The sequence below is a fragment of the Myotis myotis genome, unplaced genomic scaffold, assembly GCF_014108235.1.
Source record: "Myotis myotis isolate mMyoMyo1 unplaced genomic scaffold, mMyoMyo1.p scaffold_m19_p_6, whole genome shotgun sequence".
NCBI lineage: Eukaryota > Metazoa > Chordata > Mammalia > Chiroptera > Vespertilionidae > Myotis > Myotis myotis.
This window is the reverse complement of record NW_023416368.1, coordinates 52,019,188-52,040,040: the sequence shown is the minus strand read 5'-3', so window position 1 is coordinate 52,040,040 and position 20,853 is coordinate 52,019,188. Positions and strand designations below refer to the sequence as shown.

At 39.4% G+C, this 20,853-nt stretch overlaps 1 protein-coding gene across 4 annotated transcripts in view; it reads right to left on the bottom strand.

The window, feature by feature from the left end:
* LOC118658797 (hedgehog interacting protein) overlaps positions 1-20,853 on the bottom strand; it is an 89,297-nt gene that overhangs the window by 6,364 nt on the left and 62,080 nt on the right. For 2 of the 4 annotated variants that reach the window (XM_036314471.1, XM_036314472.1), the window contains 5 exons: positions 19,221-19,344; positions 18,019-18,149; positions 14,201-14,282; positions 4,544-4,692; positions 20-952 (listed from right to left, as the gene is read on the bottom strand). In XM_036314471.1, coding sequence (XP_036170364.1) covers positions 759-952; positions 4,544-4,692; positions 14,201-14,282; positions 18,019-18,149; positions 19,221-19,344 — 680 coding nt within the window. In that variant the 3' untranslated portion in view covers positions 20-758. Of the gene's footprint in view, positions 1-19; positions 953-4,543; positions 4,693-14,200; positions 14,283-18,018; positions 18,150-19,220; positions 19,345-20,853 lie in introns of those variants that run through there. The other 2 variants (XM_036314470.1, XM_036314469.1) reach the window with 2 other exon arrangements.

The window sequence follows — 20,853 nt, the reverse complement described above, 5'->3', positions numbered from 1 at the left end:
TATATTATAAAAATAAAATAAAAAATATAAATATGTAACACAAACCCAGTGCCTATTGTTAAATAAAATATACAATAAAAGCAGACCTTTTAGGAAGATTGGTTTTAGAATATGCTGTTATGATTTAATTATAAAACACTTGAGAACAATCTTAATATTAAGCTAGAGTAACCAGATTTCTCCGCCAAAAAAAAAGGAAGTGCATAACATTTTGTAATTGGATACAATGATGAAAATGAAGATTACAGTTTTAAATCAAGTTGCCCATTTAGAAATTCATCAGGGAGTTCTGAAACATTCTCACATTATAGTCCTTTAATATAAAAATATTGCCTTTTTTATTAGATCCATCAGATTGCACAGTAATGGTTCAAAACTCCATTAAAGTTGACTTTAGTTATTACAGACAGAAAATTCCTGGGAAGTCAAATAATCTCTTCTGGTAATATAAAAAATCCCGTTATCAATTTACAATGGAATTTCTGTGTAAATTACTCCACACAAGGAAATATATATATTTTTAAAACCCATCTGTTATGCAACCATACATATAGGGGTTGTGAGTGTGTGTACGTGCGTATGTGAACAGACGTGCCAACATACACACACAGAATCTGCACATTTCTGGAAACTATTTTTAAATTAATAAAAAGAAAATGAAATCACAGGAGTGTGTAGCAGGATAACAGTCTTTCTTTTTAATGACAGGATAAAAAATAAATGCCCATTGGAAAGGAATAGTCAAACAGTCCCAGAAACTATACAATGTAACTTGTTAGATCCAGCAAATAAGATGTCATGTCAATGATCTGATCAAGAATACCTGCCCTGGTCACTCTGCGGATGTTTCTGTCCACTTGTTCACACTGAGGACCAAGGTATCCTTTCTTACAGAGGCACTTGTTGGGTCGAACACAGACACCTCCATGACGACAGGCTGGCTCACATTTTGCTGGGAGGAAAAGAAAAGAGCAATACAATCACACTCAACGTCGTGTATGTCAGAAACAGCACAAGTCGTCGTTGAGTAAGGGAAGGGAGGGAGAGGAGGCAGAAGCCAGTCACAGAATAATCCAAAAGATAATAAAGACAAGAAGGGAAGAACGCTTTCAAACCCAAAGTTATTTGCAGACCAGACCTCAGCAGAGAATGGGAGACCTTGCCATAAAAGCATAGATCATGGGAAACAATTTTAATCCCTTGCAAAACAGACTCTTTAAAACAAGGATTTCAGTTCTTTGCAAGACTCGGCCCCACTAGGGCATTTCCATGTAATTCTATGTTCCTATTCCCCCAGGGAGGACCTCAGTGTGGGAAGGGCCTGGCCCATGAGGGAGGCCATGGCTTGAGCATCTCCAAATAACATAAAGGGATGGTCAGGTGTCAGTGTCGGTTTTGATGCAGTAGTGAGCACTTGGACTTCCTAGGACCCCTCCTCATTGCTCTTACGAGGTACCCAGCATATGCTGCCTCTCAGAACACATGGAAGGTCCTTCCTGGATCAGTGCAGTTGGCCAGTGAAGGATGTTCTTAGCAATCCTTTTCAGGGCTACTCTACAGCACAGGATCTCTCCATAAAAGGACTTTCACCACTACAGTATTGGTGGGAATGTAAAGATTTACTGCTAAAATGAGATGGAGAGAGAAAATTGGGTATATAACTTAATTGTCTTTTGCTGATAGGATAAATCTGGGATGTACAGCCCTGTAGGCAGAATCAAATTCCTTGAATACATTTCCTTATACTTTTAGGGGACAGGGTCATTTTAACCTTTGCAACACATTAATCAAAAAGGGGTCTGTCCATTATAAACTTATGGACAATAATAGATACAGAGGCAGAGCTGCCTCAAACAGATTGTCAAACTGCAGCGGGAAGGCCGGGGAGGGTTGGGGGGCAGGAGGGAGGCGGGTAAGAGATCAACTAAAGGACTTGTATGCATGCATATAAGCATAACCAATGGACATAAGACACTGGGGGGTAGGGGAGGCCAGGGGATTGTCAAGGGCGGGGGAAAAAAAAAAGGACACATATGTAATACCCTTTGTAATACTTTAAGCAATAAAATAAAATAAAAAAAGGGGGTCTGTGGTTGACACATGGAAAAGGGAGAACAAAAAGGAAATAGACTGTTCTCTCTTTTAAATTTGTGGGAGATGAGTAAACTATGTGAGTATAGGAATAAAATTCTTGCTTGGGTCACAAATATCACAAATGGTTTAATCTTATGAAATGGTTCTGATTTATCTTATATGTTTAAATTATTTAAATTGATTTACTGGGAAGATTAAAGTACTTTATTGAAATAAAACTTAATGTTAGCTCAAAGAATATCTATTTTCATTTATATCACATATTATTATTAACTAGGGGCCCGGTGCATGAAATTTGTGCATGGGGGTGGGGAGGAAGGGGGGGAAAGTTGGGTCCCTCAGCCCGACCTACACCCTCTCTAATCTGGGAGCCCTCAGGGGATGTCCTACTGCTGGCTTAGGCCTGCTCCCCATGGTTCTCTGCTCTCTGCGGACCTGCCTGCTTGATGCCACCGCTGGCCCTGGTGTCTGCTCTCTGTGGGGGCCTGCTTGCCCTTCACCACCAGGGCCAGGGGCAAGCAGGGCCCTGCTGTCTGCTGTCTGCTCCCTTGCTGCGGAGGACGTTCCTGCCCCCGGCCGCTTGTGCGCATGCCGACTTGGAGCGCCTGAGTCCTGGGGATGTTCCCACCCCACCCCCAGCTGCTCGGCACCTGTGCGCATAGGCCCGGAGTGGCCAGGGGTTGTTCCAGGACCCCAGGCACTCCGGGCCTACATGCGGGCCTACAGGCTCAGAGCAGCCTGGCTCCTGAGGACGCCTGTCCCCGGGACCCAGGCTGCTTGTCACCGGTGCACACGCAAGCGGCTGCCCTGCCCCTGGGCACTTGGTGCCTGTGTATGCAAATTAATCTGCCAGCTTTGTTGGGTTAATTTGCATAATCACTCCTGATTGGCTGTGGGGGTGTCACGAAGTATGGTCAATTTGCATATTTCTCTTCTATTAGTGTAGATACCTATTATGGTATATGTATAATGTCACCCATATAATTTGTTTGCCATCAGTTTAAATGTACTGTTGCTAGAAGGCACTAAATAAATATTTGTGATCTAGTAGTTTGAGAAGTTAGGCAAAATGCAAAGTAAGGAATAAAACAGAATGGACACAATATAGAAGAAGCAGAGAGAATGCATATTGTCAGGAATCAAAGGGAGCAGAGGGGAGATATAGTCTCAGAAATTAGAATATTAGTGCATTTGAACATTGATAGTATAGTAACCATAGTATTAATCAATCATGAAATGTTATTAGTGCTGAAATAATTTAAGCTTAAAATATAGGCTGTATATGTAACTTTAAATATTGGCTACTTTTTGTCATACAATATACAAAGTAGACAAGTTATGGTTGTAATTTTTCTGAAACAAATACATGTTTAGGGTAAAGAAAAAAGTTAACATTTATGAATTAAGAATGGGGCTTTTAATTTTCATTGGCAAGAGATACTTTAATACTTAAAATAGCAGAGGTCAAAATTTTTATTGTACGTAATATATATATATATATATATATATATATATATATATATATATATATATGCTGGTTGTTGAAAATTCATTTTTCATCCTTATGGCAATCTTTTCCCCAGTTTTATTGAGAAATAATTGACAGACATCGCTGTATAAGTTTAAAGTATACAGCATGGTGCTTTGATTTGCATAGATTGTGAAATGACTACCACAATAGGTTTAGTTAACACCCTTCATCTGATATAGACATAAAGAAAAGAAAGGGAAAAAATATTTATCCTGAAAATGCATTTTCAACATAGATATCTTAAACTCAGTATCTAAAGTTATGTAACTTTCTTACTTCATACCAAGTAGGATTTGAACATCATGGCACGTAACTGAGGAAACCCCTCGTTAAAGGATAGAGGAATTGGAATAAACCTCCTTCCTCTCTCTCTGAGCATCTGCACACCTAGTTGATGGTTCACAAGGGAGTGGCCAAAAGGATTAAAAAATCTCATATATGCCTCTAGGCAATTGTGTTTCCCCCTTTTATTTAATAATGCCCACAGAAGAACCCTATTTTTAGTGCACTGTAGCCAGAAAACAAGCAGTTAAGTTTGAGAGGCATTTATGGGGCGTCTGGAAAATGCTGACACTGGGAGAGGGGCTCTGCGAACACGAAGTCCTTGGCTGGTGGGAAATCTCAAACTCAGGACTGGGAGTCTAGATGATCTGTTTTTAATTTTTACTTTTGGAAAGGATGCAATTATTTAAAAGTCTTTTATGTTTATGACTAACGTATATATGTGAAATGTTTACATTAGGAAAATGGGAAAGCTTTCATTTGCTAGTTCAGGAGCAGAGTGAGCATTAATATTATTGTAAATGACTGAATGTTGAATACTCCATAATTCAAGAAGAAATAACCTGGTGTTAAGTTCTTGAGTTCCCAAGGACTGTCCCCTGCCCAGTCTTTCGCTGGGACAATGGAAGTACTGACCGATTCTGCAGAAGTCGCCCTCCCATCCTGGGCTGCAGCAGCACACCCCCGTGGGGGTACAGTAGCCGTTCCGACAGAGCCGGGAGCATTCGGAAGTCAGCATCTGGGCCGGTTGGACCACTGCTCGGCACTCCTCGGGCACTAGAGGTCTGAAACAAAAGACAGAAATTGGTTGAAAATCAATACTGGAGTGAAATCTAGTGATTCTGTAGCTCACAAAGTATATCTCTTGCTTTCTAAGCAGACCCTTTTTTTAAGTGACTTGGAAAGATTGACAACTTTTTGGGGGGACAACTTTCTAGGGATAGAAAATACACACCAGAGAGGAAACAAACTAGCCAGTTTGAACTAAAGAGGACATTAGCAAACATTGTAAGAAACTTTGTCATGATCAAAATTCATTGATTAAAATATAATTATGCTACAGTGATATTTTATATTTGCTGGCTAAAACTTCCTAGCAATTACAACTTTAACAATATAGATGTATAGACATTAAAAATGTTTATTTCCAGATATACAAAATTTTTTTGTAGTATCTGAGATACGTTTCACTTGTTATTGGAATATTTGGCATTATCACAAGGCTGAGAGTATTTAGCAAAACAAATGCTTGTAGCTTAAAAAGCTTGGAAATCCATTTTTGTTTCAATTTTACATTTATTTTGAGATACATTTTTAGGCTGACTTTTTTGCAAAGGATATTATATTACACTGTGTATTTGTATGAGTGTGTATCCTACTGACTCAAAATTTCAAGTCTTTATGCAAAGAATTATATATATATATATGTTTACAGTAGGTCCTCGGGTTACGTCGGAGATCCGTTCCTATGGCGCGACATAACGTGATTTTCGCTGTAAGTCGGAACCCCCCTACATAAGCACCTACGTCACTCACATGAAGCACATACACGAAAGTAATGCAGTGAAACAGTAAAAAAAATTTAAAAGAAAGATAACAATTCCTGACCTTTACTTGTGGTAAATAAATTATCAAAAACATAAAGCACATATGCACATACGTTGAAATGATGGAACTTTTTTTTTTTTAATAAATGGAGATGGCGACATAACCACGAAAGGATGTTCGTCCTAACCCGAGGACTGCCTGTATAGACACAGATGAATGTGTAGATACACATTTTAAAATGTTTAATTTTATCCTGCTATGAAGGAAATGAATGCTATTAGTAGCGAAGAGAAACATCTTATCTGCTGAGTAAGAAGTCGTAGATTTTTTTTAATTGCTCTATAACTGCCATCATTTAGGGAGGGATCAAGACGCCTTCCGAAGATTTTTATGGTTCTCGCTGCTTTTGAAAGAAGAGGCTGTCTTTCAAGCTGAGTCAGGCTGGAACCATGATCACAACTAACTACCCACTGTCTAATAATCTTTGGGGAAAGACATGTGGTGGTACACTTCTCATCAGGAACTGTTACCTGTGCCCCAGTGTGATGAGAAAGCTCTTGTTGGTTAAGGAATGTAAATAAACGCACCATCACCAGTCAAATGGCCATCATCAGGATGGCCAAAGCGGTGGGACTCCTTCAGTAGCATATCAAAGAAAGTGATAATTATAGGTCACAACCACCACAAGAGGTAATGAGGTAGCTTTCTGAGAGAAGCAAATAATTAGGCCCCTTAGAGTCTCCCCGTTCCTGAGATAGGTTGTCTTGTTATGCCCCTGTGAACAGCAATAATTTGGAGGTTGACCTAAGGCTGTTTCTACAATGACTCAAAATCATATTAAAAATATATAGTGACTTCTTTTACTTCTCTCAGTAAAAGTTCCAATCTGAGTTGAAAGTACTGTGCTTTACAACTAACATGACAATTCAGAAAACCCCCTTAAATCTATTCAATCCCTTATTTAAATCTAGAAATGGTCAATTTCTAGAAAGACCCCTAAGGCATTCCATGGACCGAGCATATTTTTACTCAGAAAACATTAATGGATATTTTCCACGTGCTTCCCAAGGGTGTCTTTTGGGGATGAAGGGCAGGGCTGGATATGGTAGAGAAAATACGAAAAGATTATGCCAAGGGAAGTGAGAGCATGATCTCTGACTTTTTCTTACTGTTGTTGACTAGTCCAAATCTGCTCTCTGTCTTCCTCAACTACAGTTCTTAATCTGTGAGACAATGGTGGTGTCTTTGACCATCAGTAGAGCCATTTGTTCAGTAGCCAGGAAGTTCTTCCAAGTCATAGGCCACGGTCATTTACCAGGTGGCACTCAGTAAGCAGTGTTGTTCAAATTTTACTGGTAACTAGAATTCTGTTATCCAGTTCCACTTGTTATTCACTTGTTCACCCTTTTTTTGACCCATTAAAAAAAAGACCCAGAAGTAGAATGTATCAAAAATATATTACATGTTATACGTCATGCAAAACATGGAGGCACACAGCTCATGTACTACTCGACAGTATGGCTTATGCCTGAGCAGCTGAATCTAAAGAGAAGACACCATTTAGATCAGGAATGTAAGTGGCTCCGGTTAAAGGACAGCAATCAGAAGATGCTGCCTGTTTGAGGCAGAGTGCAGGGAAGTTGATTCCCGTGGGAATTTGGCGAGGAAAGGAAGGCAGGCATGAGAATAGGGGTCCAGTTCTGAAGTGCAGTTTTTCAGGGTGGGTATCCGACCCTTGTTTCCACACTGACCCTCCAATTAGATGCTTTGACTATTTTTCACCATATATTCATATATGCGGACATAGAGCTTATGCGCAGAATTCTAAGTTGTTTTTCTGCCTAAGATTTAGTGAATACTTATCTACCTATGGATGAAAATATTTCATATTTGGGCTGGTTTACTTTAGCATATATAAGATGGTATGGTTGTCATATATATAAATGTTATGACTCCCTTAAGTTTTTATTTAAATGCCTAGGAAAATCATCTTTTTCTTCTTTTATAAAGTTGACAACTAACATTCCTCACTTAGCATGTCCAATAAATCCTCTCTCTTTTAAACTGTTAGTCTATTGGGAATACCTTCACTCAAAATTACATAAAACATAGCCCGTTTCTTACAGAACTTCACTTCTCTTAAGGAATAGATTATCCTCTCCTTTTCCCTTCCCAATTAGAATAAAGCTTTGAGGACAAAAACTACATATTCCAACCTCTTCAAGTCCAGTCATTACTCAGGCAAATACTGTGCTCTTCACGGGGATAAGATATAAACAAAACAGAATCCTGATCCTCATGGACAAACCATGGGGAAGACAGACATGCAAATGCAGACTAAACCAGTGTGAGCTTTGTTACGATACAGGCACAAATGAAGTAACACAGGAATACAGAGGAGGCAATAATTAGCTTACGATTGAGGGATGTTATAGAAAGATGACATTTAAGCCACCAAAGTATTTTATCTCCTTCAACTACTTATATTCATAGGTGCTAGGAAAATACCATATAGGCATTCAATGGATGTTTATTAAATTGAACTGAATGCATATAGTAGAAACTTTCTCAAATACTTTTTCTGATATATAAACTCCATGAAGATAAACTCCCAAATTTTGATGTTAACACTTTTTGATTCATTTGTCAATATTGAAAAAAGCAAGTCATTTAAGCAACAGATTTTTAAAAAACCCAACTAAAACAGATGAGTGAAAAAATGATAATATGCAGTTTTTTTCTTTAAAAATTATACCTTCCTCTAGAAAATATCTTTTTCCAAATATATGTGACTGTTTCATGCAAGATTAAATCTGCCTTTATCTTTAGTACTACAACATCTGGTGATACTTTCCTTGCAATAGAAGTATAAGGTATTGAGAAGGTTTAGACATCTCCCACCATTCCAGGCAGGGGAGAAATGTGGGAATTCCAAGAAATGCTTTTAAGAGTTTTAACTCTTAACAAATGAGTGTCATCTTGAAGAATATGTTCTTCACTATTTATATTCTCCATTTTATGTCCTTTTAACAAATGCCATTTGTAAGTGGTAATTCAATCAAGTTTTCATAGCAATCTATATAATTATTCTAGGAACTGGTATTCCAACATTTAAATTTGGTAATTTAAGAAAGACTATAATACACAGTACAAAGCAGAAAATTCCTTTGAATGCTGTGGTCATAGATCATATCTCCAGGAAATAAGATATACATATAAGAAGAATTATATAACCATTTAAAAATAACATGGTCATTTAGATATTTCTTTCCATAAATTATTATATAACATTTTCTATTTATTTTGGAATTTGTGATGGCTCCACGTAGCATTGTATGGATTCCATAAGCATGGTTTACTCAAAAACATAAGCAAATCTTGGTAAAGTATGAATAAAATTCCAGTTATGTTTTGGCTCTTACCATATATTATGTATGCATGCTTATCCATTCATTAGAAATTTTGACTTTGCTCTCACCCCATTTTTTGGTAATATATCTTTAAAATGTCTTACAGCTTAGAAAGGATTTGCTGGTTAAAAAGATATTGTGCATCACAACATAAAATGTAGTACATTAAGAGTAAAATATACCCTGGTAGATATATCCACTTTTTAGTTATTGGATAAGTAGAAAAATAACGATAGCCAAACTGTGGGACATGCTTCCTTGTCTTTAGATTTCAAATCCACCATGCTGAATGGATTTTTATAGGGCATATACTTGTTCATGACCTCTAGTGTTAAGAAATTCTGTCATGTTTGAAAACTAGTCCCTAGCGGAGCCTGTGTCCCTGTTAATAGCTGAAAGGTCAATGGAGCTGCTAAACAGTTTGTATTACTGTCAGGGTGGCCATGAAAACACCGCCTGCAGCAAGAGACTTGGCAGCTGGGTCAACAGGCGCTGTGGGGATTTATCAACCTAGGGGGGCCACTTGCATAAAACTTTGACTGATGAATTGGGACTAGACTGGCTTATTGGGCTAAAGCCTCTCTATTATGCATGACTTTCTTTGGGATGGCAGAGCTGCCTGCCGGCTCCCTGAGACGTATGCAGAGGGTAAACAGAACCGATTTCCTCTTACAAAGTGATTTTTTTTTAAAAAAAGCACTCTTCAGCATCCAGTATTAATAAGGAGTAGGATGAAGATATTTTAAGAAAATAAACAAAGGGCAGTAAGTGGGGCCGTGGAGGGGAGCGGCAGGGAGCAGGCAAGAGGAGCAGGTTTTGATATTGGTCACATAGGAGTCTGAGGTACAGCATTTCTGTAAAATGACCTCTCAAGCCTGGAATTTGCATTGTTCATTTATAGACCCCTTAAGGGAACGGTCTGTGGGACTTGGTTGGGTAGCAGATAAGCAGTATGTTAAAATACAGCACAACTGGGTACATGGTAATTAAACCAACATGATTAGAAATGATTTTGTTATATAAATTCCTGGAGAAAGAACCCCAGAAATGTTTCAAAATTAAAAAAAAAAAGTCATTTGCTTTCAGTTCATCTGAAACAAAAATGGAAGAATTTTTATCAAAAGTGCAAAAAACCCCAAAACATAATAAAGCTTGGAAAATGCATAACTCTTTTGGAATTCTCTAGTTTCTATCCCCCAGGAGCACTGTTTGCCTCTGAAAAGATTTCATAAAGAACAAGCATCCAAGGCATGTCTTGGATATTTGAAAACTAGGTATGAAGAGCTCTTTACAGCTCCATGGACACCTTTACCCTAACTTTGGAACTAACACAAACTTAAATGTTGAGAGATCACCTGAAAATAATCCTTCAGGGCATGGAACGAATACCAAAAATACTCAGAGTTTAATATTTTAAATGCAGTATTTCATGACCTCCATAGCACTCTGCAGAAAGGATGTAGGGCAGCATGAACTCAGGACCATATCAAAAGCGAAGGGACACACCACGGGAACCCACTTGGCCCAGGGCCCACACTAAGGAAGAGTCAGAGACGAGACCAATGGACTCCATGTCCTATCAGGCTAGATCTGCTGCTGCTCTCGGCCAGTCTCAGGGGGCACGACAGTGTGAAACTAGGATTGTGGCCCAGCTCTTGTGCTCATGGGGTTGGAGTCTTTTCTGGAACTGCTGGCCGAAAGAGCTCCCAGATAGGGCACACAGAACCCATACTACAGACTTTGGGGGACCCAGTGTGTGGGCCCAGCAAGCGGGTGGTTGGGGTGGACTTGATCCTAATGCGACTCCACCATGAGATGTAATGCTCCACCTCAGAGGATACCAACACAGAGGCAAAATGTTCTGCTTTTTCTTTAAATGACTCCAGAGTTCTGGTGAAGCCTTAGAGAAACCTGGTTGTGTTCTCATTGAAGTTTCTTTCATGATAAATAATGGCATTTGATTTTTTTTTTTATCCTCACCCAAGGATATTTTTCCATTGATTTTGAGAGAGAGAGAGAGTGGAAGGAAGGGGGAAAGACAGAGAGAGAGAGAAACACTTATGTGAGCGAGACACATCAATTGTTTGCCTCCTGCACATGCCCTGACCAGGGCCAGGGATAGAGCCTGCAACAAAGGTCTGTGCCCTTGACTGGAATCGAACCCGGGACCCTTCAGTCCGTAGGCTGACACTCTATCCACTGAGCCAAACTAGCTAGGGCAGCATTTGATTTTTATAAGAGGTTATCTTACCACGCTCTTCTGAGAAGGCCGCCCCCTGGAAATGATTTAGCACGTATGTAAGTGACTATGTCGCATACCGCCTCAGACCACATTGTCCTTAGGGAAGTTTGCCTGCTTTTGCCAGAGTGACTTAAGAATATTGCCGAAACCGGTTTGGCTCAGTGGATAGAGCGTCGGCCTGCGGACTGAAGGGTCCCAGGTTCGATTCCGGTCAAGGGCATGTACCTGGGTTGCGGGCACATCCCCAGTAGGAGGTGTGCAGGAGGCAGCTGATCGATGTTTCTCTCTCATCGATGTTTCTGACTCTCTATCTCTTTCCCTTCCTCTCTGTAAAAAAATCAATAAAATATATTAAAAAAAAAAAAAAAAAAAAGAATATTACAAATGGCCAGAACCGGTTTGGCTCAGTGGATAGAGCGTCGGCCTGCGGACTGAAAGGTCCCAGGTTCGATTCCGGTCAAGGGCATGTACCTTGGTTGCGGGCACATCCCCAGTAGGGGGCGTGCAGGAGGCAGCTGATCGATGTTTCTGGCTCTCTATCCCTCTCCCTTCCTCTCTGTAAAAAATCAATAAAATGCATATATATAAAAAAAAGAATATTACAAATGGTTTATAAACTCCCTCATCTTTCTTAAATGTGAGTGTGCGTGTGTGTGTGTGTGTGTAGGGAAAAATAGAAACAAACAAATCCTATGGTAAGAAAGTAACTTCTGTGACATCTAATATAGAATATAAAATTTTTATCATTTGTTGTTCCTCTCTTCCAGGGCCAGGAGTCAATTCATGTTTGAAAGATATTCTGAAAACATTACAAATCTGGGACTCCTCCACAAGAAGAGAGTTAACCTGACATGGATTTTGGATATGACAAGAAATGTCTATATATTGTTTTTTCAGTTGATGAGGCTCTTTCTTTCATTTCTCCCTCCAAAGTTTTAGAAAAACACTTTTGCTTTGAAGCAGACACTCTGAACACTGTGAGGCCAGTAATTAGCCTGTGTTTGCAAAATAATCCCGCTCACATACACGAAACTGTCTACTTATATAGAAATTCAATTCATCTAGGCCGAAATACTGTAATAATAAACGTTGGCATCCAAATCAAAACAGAATGAGGCTCCCAACAAATGTTTATGAAAACATTTGTTTTCTTACAGTCAGTTTGATTTGGAAATGTGTGCCTCTGCCTGTGTACAAGGACCGTGTCTTTGGGGCTCTGTTACTCCCCCAACCTCCTGAAAACCAAACACACATCTTAACCCTGGCCCCACACATGACACGACTCACCAGAAACAGGCACCATAATGAGAAGTCAGGCCTTTCAGGTATGTCACTCGGAGACCACCCTATGAGAGGGGGCCCTCAGATCACAAAGCCAAGGTCCCTTATGGCAACCCTGGTAATTAGACACTAATAATGGGTTGAAGGTGTAAAATTCACCTCCATGCACCACCAACAGACTAAACAATCCAGACGAAGAGAGAAAGATTTTCCGGAGGAGGAGGAGGGAGAATTCATTATACCACTACCAGGAAGCTTGCAAATGCAGACCAACTTTGACAAACATAATGGAATAACAATGGCTATTTTGAAACAAATGGCGTTAGATCTGAGTGAAACCCCCAGACCTCATTAGGAATCATTAGAATGCTGGCATTTTATGAATTAACATGAGTTTGAATTCCGTTCTTCATAGTGCCAACTTCAACAGTTACCGTGGTGTCTGACATTTTTTTTTTCATTCATTACTTTGCTTTTCACAAAGAGAACATTGGTTTCACACTCAAGGAGGAAGAGAACCCCTGCTGGGCACAGAGGGTCCTTGTCTTACTGTGAAAGCAAACGTGTGCCTTACGTGGAGAAGGGATGCTATCACGGTGGGACGATGCCTAGATGCGATGCTTCGGACAGACAGTTTAGAACTGAGTATTCTTCTTTTTGTTCTGAAGTACCTCTATTTTTCTCGGAAAAGACAGTGTTTTGTGGTAAAAGGACAAGGATCTCCATTTTGTTAGTGACTTTTTCAGAAAAACATACACAATTTACAACTTGGGAAAATGTTTCTAAAATAGAGCTAAATTACTGCTTTTAGTAAACTTTTCAGGTTACTAGAATTTATTCTTCTAAAAGACTTGAAACAGGAATTGAAGTGTGTAAATGGGCTTATGAAGATAAGTTAGTGTAGAACTAATCTGAAGTTCGTCACATGGGGTAGCAGGGCTCCCACGACTACTGGTGTCCAACAATGGTCATGTCCGTGAGGATACCTAGGTTCTGTAATAGTTGTTTCCAAATTTGTGACCAATTTCTATTTGACCGTATATAGTGTTAGCAGCTTCTGAGAGTCCAATTTTATCCATGAAATTAACGACTGACTAATTATGATTCAAGATAATTTGAACGCTGTGTGTGTGTGTTGTGATTGGTGGGTGGAGAGGAGCAGGACAGGGATAAATATACTCTTTAAAGGATTAAAACATGCAAGTCTCCTTTTTGCTGAGGTAAATAACAAAACACATTGTCAGTTTTCATTTGTTTAGTCACAGAAGCCTGCACGCGAGCTGTGAACTTCCAGGGAGTTTTGAAATGAGGCTCAGATGTTGAACAGCCAAAATAACTTATCCTGATTACCTACCAAAAATCACAGTGAGCAGCTGCAATGTCTGCCAGCATATTTCTAGTTTTCTCAAAAGACAAGGGGGCAGGAGGGGGGGGGTTTGGTTTCATTGTTTCTCCCAGGAGAGCTGAAGCCACTTCCTCATACATCCAGGTCCTCCTCACATTTAACTGAGGACTCAACTCATTCCACAAACATAATGCTGCCCTCCCCCCCCCCCCACCCCCCCGCCCCGACAACAAGAATGACCTGAATGTGTGATAGCAATAAGGCTTTTGAGTTTCAGCATAGTCCAGTCTAGCTCTCACAGACTGGGGCTGAGGGTCCTCTCAGGACAACTGTAGCATGGGGACAAGGCATAGGCAGTCATCTTTCTCAGTTGTTCATTGTAATTTGTCTTTCACTAATTTGAATGCACTAAAATAATGTGGAGAAGAATATTTCTTGACTCAAAGGAATACAAAAAGAAATCTCACCTTTTGGGATCTATAATTTTGTAGAGTTTTCCATTGTGAGTCTGGGTCATACTTTTGCTACTTGATAGAATGTAAATTTCCCCTATGTAGAGAGAAATGCAATAAATTAATCCACAGTATATGTATTTGTACATGTGTATGTGTGTGTGCTCCAATGCGCGTGCACACACCTACCCATACACACACACACACACACACACACACACACACACACACCCTCAGGAAATCACCTGCCTAAAATCTATGACAGAGTCTCACACGTCTGCCTTCACAGCGCACCCAGATTCCGCCCACTTCTCTCTGTAGTCCACTGCTACTCGCCTGCAAACAGGTATTAATTTCTCACCTGGATTATGGCAACAGCCTCCTAAATGATCACCCTGCTTCTAGCCTTGTCCTTCTGTGTCCTCTCTCAACATACCAGCCACAGTGATTCTTGCAAACCAATTAGATCCTATGAGCTGGATCACACTCTTGTTTCGATAGCCTCCAATGGCTTCTGATCTTTCTCAGAGCAAAGCCAAGTTCTGACAGTGGCCTGTGCTGTCTCCCCTCACCCCTTATTGTTCTGCCTCATTTGCAATGCTTTGCCTCCTTGTTCACTCCTTTCCAGCTTCACTGGCCTCTTGGCTTTGACCACACAAGGCAGGTTCCTGTCCCAGGCTCCTGCCTCAGGCTCCTGTCTTTCAGTAGATCCCCAGTGGGTTCACTCCCCCTCCCTCCTTCAAGTCTGTGCTTAAACATCATCTTTCTTGACTATACTACTTAAAATTCCACTTGTCCCAATCCCCAGCAATCTATATCCTTCTCCACAACTAGATTTTTCTCCTAAGCACTTATTACCAATTGACACAGTATATATTTTTAAAATTTACTTTTATTGTCCTCCTTTAGAATATAAATTTCATGGCAACAGTTTAGATTTTTCTAAATCTGCTGCTGTATCTGCAACACCTAGAACAGAGCTTTGCACAGAATATATTTGTAGAATGAGTGTTGAATGGCAAGTTTTATCTTGATTTATTCTGCCCAAGACAGAAAGGTTTGATTACCCTGTTGTCACTGTTAATTGATAATTTGAGGCTAGATGGAATTGGGGTACTCGTCTTTTTAATGTTTAGCTTTTTAAACAATATAAATAAAAATTTGGAAAAACAGAAGGAGAGAGACCCGGTTGCTCAATCCCAACTCTGCCTCCCTAACTCTCAGTGCTAGGCTATGTTCATGATGGTGAAATACAACAGACAGCAGACCCTGTCAGGAGAGAACCACTCTTGTTTACTTATTACCAGTACCTCCATGTAATTCAGTGTTCAGAGTGGATCACATGAATAGGGAACTAGAATCTATACTTACGATTACATGTTTATAACATTTATATTTGGTTCTCATTCGTGAAATAGTTCTTGATTTATTCTATACTTCTCTATTCCCCTCTATTTATTGTGTATTAAGAAAACCCTACTACTTTCTTACTTCTGAGATGGATGTGACATGGCTTGTGCTCAAAACTTACACACAACAGAAAAAGTAAAAATGAAAAACAAGGTAATGTAAGTAAAAAATGAATATTTATCTTATCAAGTTCTTTAGATAGTTTACCTCATTTGATCCTTCTTACAAACCCATCCTGATTTTATAATAAAAAAAACCCGCACATAGGCCTGGCCAGTGTGGCTCAGTGTTTGAGTCTTGACCTATGAACCAGGAGGTCAAGGTTCAATTCCTTGTCAGGGCACATGCCTAAGTTGTGGGTTTGATCCCCAGTGTGGGGCGTGCAGGAGGCAGCCAATCAATTATTCTCTGTCATCATTGATGTTTCTATCTCTCTCCCTCTCCTTCCTCTCTGAAATCAACAAAAAAATATTTTAAAAAACTACATAGGAAAAACAGACTTTTAATACTTTTTGTATCAAAAATTCCAAAACTTATTTCCTTAAATGGCTCTTAATTAAGCCCAGTTTCACATTAAATCAATATTCAGTGAAAGTATATTTTTAATTATAAAGTATACACGACATTGTAGCTTTGGGGAAGGAAGGATTGTATATGTTTTATTTATTGGTTCTGCTCCCAACATAGTATTAAGTGTAGACAGACACTTGGGTATTTTAACCAGTGATGCTGCTGCTTATAGGATGATTGAGGGTGAATCATTTGTAGCAAGGTCTAGGGAAATCTAAATGATTCAGTCACAGCATCTAAATATTCATCTCTGACTCTGGCACAAGCAAGTTAATCCTAATTTGTATTTTCAAATAAGAGTTGGCCAATGAAATGTAAATTATAGTACAGAGAATTTAAGAGAAAAAGGGTATCTTTCTGGGTCCTATAAGTGGGGAAGGAGAATATCAAGGGAAAATTAATTGTAAAATGCTTCTAATGCTGGAATAAGAAAAGGACAGATTGGATTTCTCTTCTTTGAATCATTATATTCCTGTGGCTCTGAAATATGTGTTCTGTGTTTCAGGAGTCTTGTCTGAGTTCCTTGTTAACCTAAGTAAATGGCGTGTAACGATTTCTGACAAATCCTTCATTTGGTGCAGGAAAACCAAGTCTGTACGGTTAGAGAAAATATTCTGATTTCAATGGGAAATGGGAAACACAACTCTTTCTTAACACTGAGAAATTCATCCTTGATGTTAAAGGGGCATAGTTGCCATTTTTCTTTAAAGGGAAGTATTATGAAAGTGACATTTATCTCTAAAACTTAAAATTAGTGGCATTTCTACTCTTTGATCACATTCTAATTTTAACTTCTTTATGTAGACATTATGATAATACTAGAGGCTCAGTGCATGAAATTCATGTACTGGGCGGGGAGTCCCTCAGCCAGCCTGTGCCCTCTCGCAATCTAGAACCCCTCTGAGGATGTCTGCTTGCCAGTTTAGGCCTGCTCCCTGTAGGGATTGGGCCTAAACCAGCAGTCAGACATCCCTCTCACAATCCGGGACCCCTCACTCCTTATTGCCTGCTTGCTCACTGCTTCTTACCCTTCTTACCACTCTGCTTGCTGCTCCTTCCTTAGTGCTGCAGCAGAGGCAGGAGAGGCTCCCACCACCACCACTGCACTCACCAGCTGTGAGCCCGGCTTCTGGCTGAGTGGCGCTCCCCCTGTGGGAGTGCACTGACCACCAGGGGGCAGCTCCTGTGTTAAGCGTCTGCTCCCTGGTGGTCAGTGCACATCATAGCGACTGGTTGTTCTGGTAGTTACACCATAATGGTCACTTAGGCTTTTATTATAGATACCAACAAATAAATTGTAAGTTATTCCATAGATCATCAATAAGAAGATCATTTCTATTCTGTTGCAAAGCAGATCTATAAACTCAGATTATTTTGCACAAATTTTATGTCCCAATGGACATAAAATAAAAATTTGGAAATAGAGGATAAGTGAAATTTGGATTGCAACAAATTTTTAATTTATTCCAAGAGGCATGGATAAATGGGAAGGTTTTCAGATAGAGAATCTAAACAAATGACTCAGATGCATCCAAAATATCCGTAGACATTTAAAATTTCCCTCTCTTCGGGACTCAAAAGTTCTCCTTTTGTTCCTGTCTCCCATTTTCCTGCTTTGGTGACTTTCATATTTCTGGAGTGGAAATCGGATGTAACAGCTCCCCACAGAAAGGTTATTGAAAGAACCCAAGAAATAACTGGACCATCTGAAATCTCTCCAGGTGGTCATCTTTGCTCTAGGTGACATTTCCAACACAGGAGGATGAGAGGGTGGTGTTTATTCTTCCGAGCAGGACAAAACCTCCAGGCAAAGGAATGAGAAGGGAACTTAATAGAAAAAGTTTGTACGGTACCTAATTCATCTTCTCCAAATCCCAATATGTGACCTGAAAAGTAGCCTCGACAGGAACCACCATTGCCGAGACAGAGTGGTTTTTCCTGCCATTGCTTGGTCCCGGGGCTTTGCTGTAGAGTTAAGAAATTCCTGCAACACAAACACACCATAAACCTACAGTGAACACACTCCTTTGCTTAAAAAACACAAGCAGTTGTCTAAATTAAAACTCAATAAATAATTGTTGTGCCATAGGCCTGGCTTCTAAAGGGAAAAATATTCTAGCCCATAATGTGTGTGAATGCTGTGAAATTCCCAGGTGGGGAGAAAGTACTGAAAGGTAGTATTTTGTTCCCCCAGGGCACTAAAAGTACCTGAGTCTGAGAAAAGCCCGCCCCTTCATCCAGAGAATGATACTTCCTCTCCAGGACTAGATTCCATGCTGAGCTATCAATCAGAGAGAGGGGCAGGGGGAGATAAAGGGGTCAGTATACTTTTCTAGTTCCTGTAGTGACCAAGCAAATCAGCTCTGTCATGCGCCTGAATGCCAGCGACTTGGGAAACAAGATTCTGAATTTGGGTTTCATCACAGAATTTCTTATAATTATCCACAACGTGACCTTAACTTTAAACTAAAATGTAATTTTGGAGTATTCCTACCACTTGAGACTAATTAACTTGCCCAAAGTCCTGAAAATCTGGCAAAAGCAAAAATTCTCAGCCTTCCAAGATTATCTTTAAAATATTTATAAACTCATATAAAACCATAGTTTTCAAGTTACTCATTATCATGGCAAATTTATGGTAAGGATGAAGGGAAGAGCCTACGTAATCTCAAAAGTCCTGAGGACTTCTCTGCACTACAGAAAATTATTATTATTATTATTATTTATAATTGATGAAGATACAACGTCAAGGTATGGTTTATTTTAAACCTGTTGCTACAATCATTTTATTATATTATTCCAAGATTTAATGTTTGTGGTGTTGGACACAAAGAAAATTATTTTAGGAACTTGATCAAGTCTGTTTAAAAAGCATCTCTTAGGTAGTTTTTCAAACCTCCATACAATAGGGGAACTAAACATAAATAATATCTGTGTGTTTGTCCCAGAGCTGACCCCCAAAGGGAGACACTCACTTGAATACTTTATGGCAGCCTGACCCCTAATCAATGTATATGTCATTCAGTATATCAAATTGTGGGATCAGGACGCCTACCCATCACGGTCTCCAAACACGTAGCTTCCATACAGCCTTTCCGACTGGCAGCCTCGGTAAACAAACCCGCCAACCAAAGGACCACTGCTAAATAGCTTGAATTCTAAAAGTGATGGCTCACTTTCTGGAAAGAAATGGACATAGCATTAGATCAGATGAAACATATTTTCATAAAGTAAAAGTGATGTCGGCCCAGCCACAATTATTCCAGTCATTTACTTTAACTCTGAAGTGTGTTCCATCATGCATGAGGTGGAGCCTTGCTATAGATACTTAGTGAAAATAGTTGCTCCCGTTGCTTAACTGGTATAAATTTAAAGGGCTTCCACGTACAGCTTAATGAAATGGGAATGCTCTGACGTGCTTGCTGTTATTGTAACTGCCAAGACTTAGAAAGTTTTTTTTTTTTTTTTTATATTTTATTGATTTTTCACAGAGAGGAAGGGAGAGAGATAGAGAGAGTTAGAAACATTAATGAGAGAGAAACATCGATCAGCTGCCTCCTGCACATCCCCCACCGGGGATGTGCCCGCAACCCAGGTACATGCCCTTGACCGGAATCGAACCCGGGACCTCTCAGTCCGCAGGCTGACGCTCTATCCACTGAGCCAAACCGGTTTCGGCGACTTAGAAAGTTTTTAATGCAATTAGAATCTGGATATTTTGAAAATCATAGTTACTTACTTTAGAACCAAAATACTTAAAAATAATACTTAATTTTTTAATATTGGATCTTTTTATAGAAATGCTTCAGCATATATTTAGTAAACTGAGCTAGACATTATATAAATTGTTTAAAAGTTCACACTTTAATGAAAATAAAAGTATAGTGCATAAAAGGTCTTTAAAACCACATTTACACATTTCAAACATTGTCACTTAGTCAAGTATATCTTCATTTAAAATATTTAATAGGGTTGTGTAGTTAACAAAGCCAAACGCAGTCATTCCCTTTGAATCACATGTATGGACATGACCTCACTTTTTTCACACATGTCATGATACACTTAAATACACATATGCTAATTGCAGTGAAAAAGATCTGTAGTTGCAAATCGATCTGAAAATTACTTATTACTCATTAAGTACATTATGTGCTTAATATAAATAAGTCACTATCAGCAGGCAGTATTTTAGGCATAAATGTGCCTGGGAAGACAGCAATTTTAAAGTCCCCCCCTTCACCATGTGATTATGATGAATATGATATTATAAGAAGTAGAAAAGATAGATTTTAAATAACCAGTACTCTGAGATGTAGACTATTTGGAAGGTAGCTATGCTCACCACTACACCACCAACGCCTTGGGGTAGACTATTTGAATGATTGAGGACATGAACTCTGGAGTCAGGCTGTTGAACTCTGGGGTTCAAATCCAGGCCCTGCCACTTTATGTTGCGTGGGATTTAATCTTTCTGTCTCACTTTCCTCATCTGGACAGTGTGGCCTAGTGCCTATCGAATAGGGTTGTTTTGTGAATGAAATGAGTAAAGTTTATAAAGTGCTTACTGCCAGGGCTGGCTTGTAGTAAGCACCGTGGCTGTGCTTACTTGTTGTTGTTTTCAGTTTTATTGAGATACAATTGACAAATAAAATGGTAAGATATTTATTTATTGTTGTTTTGTTAATCCT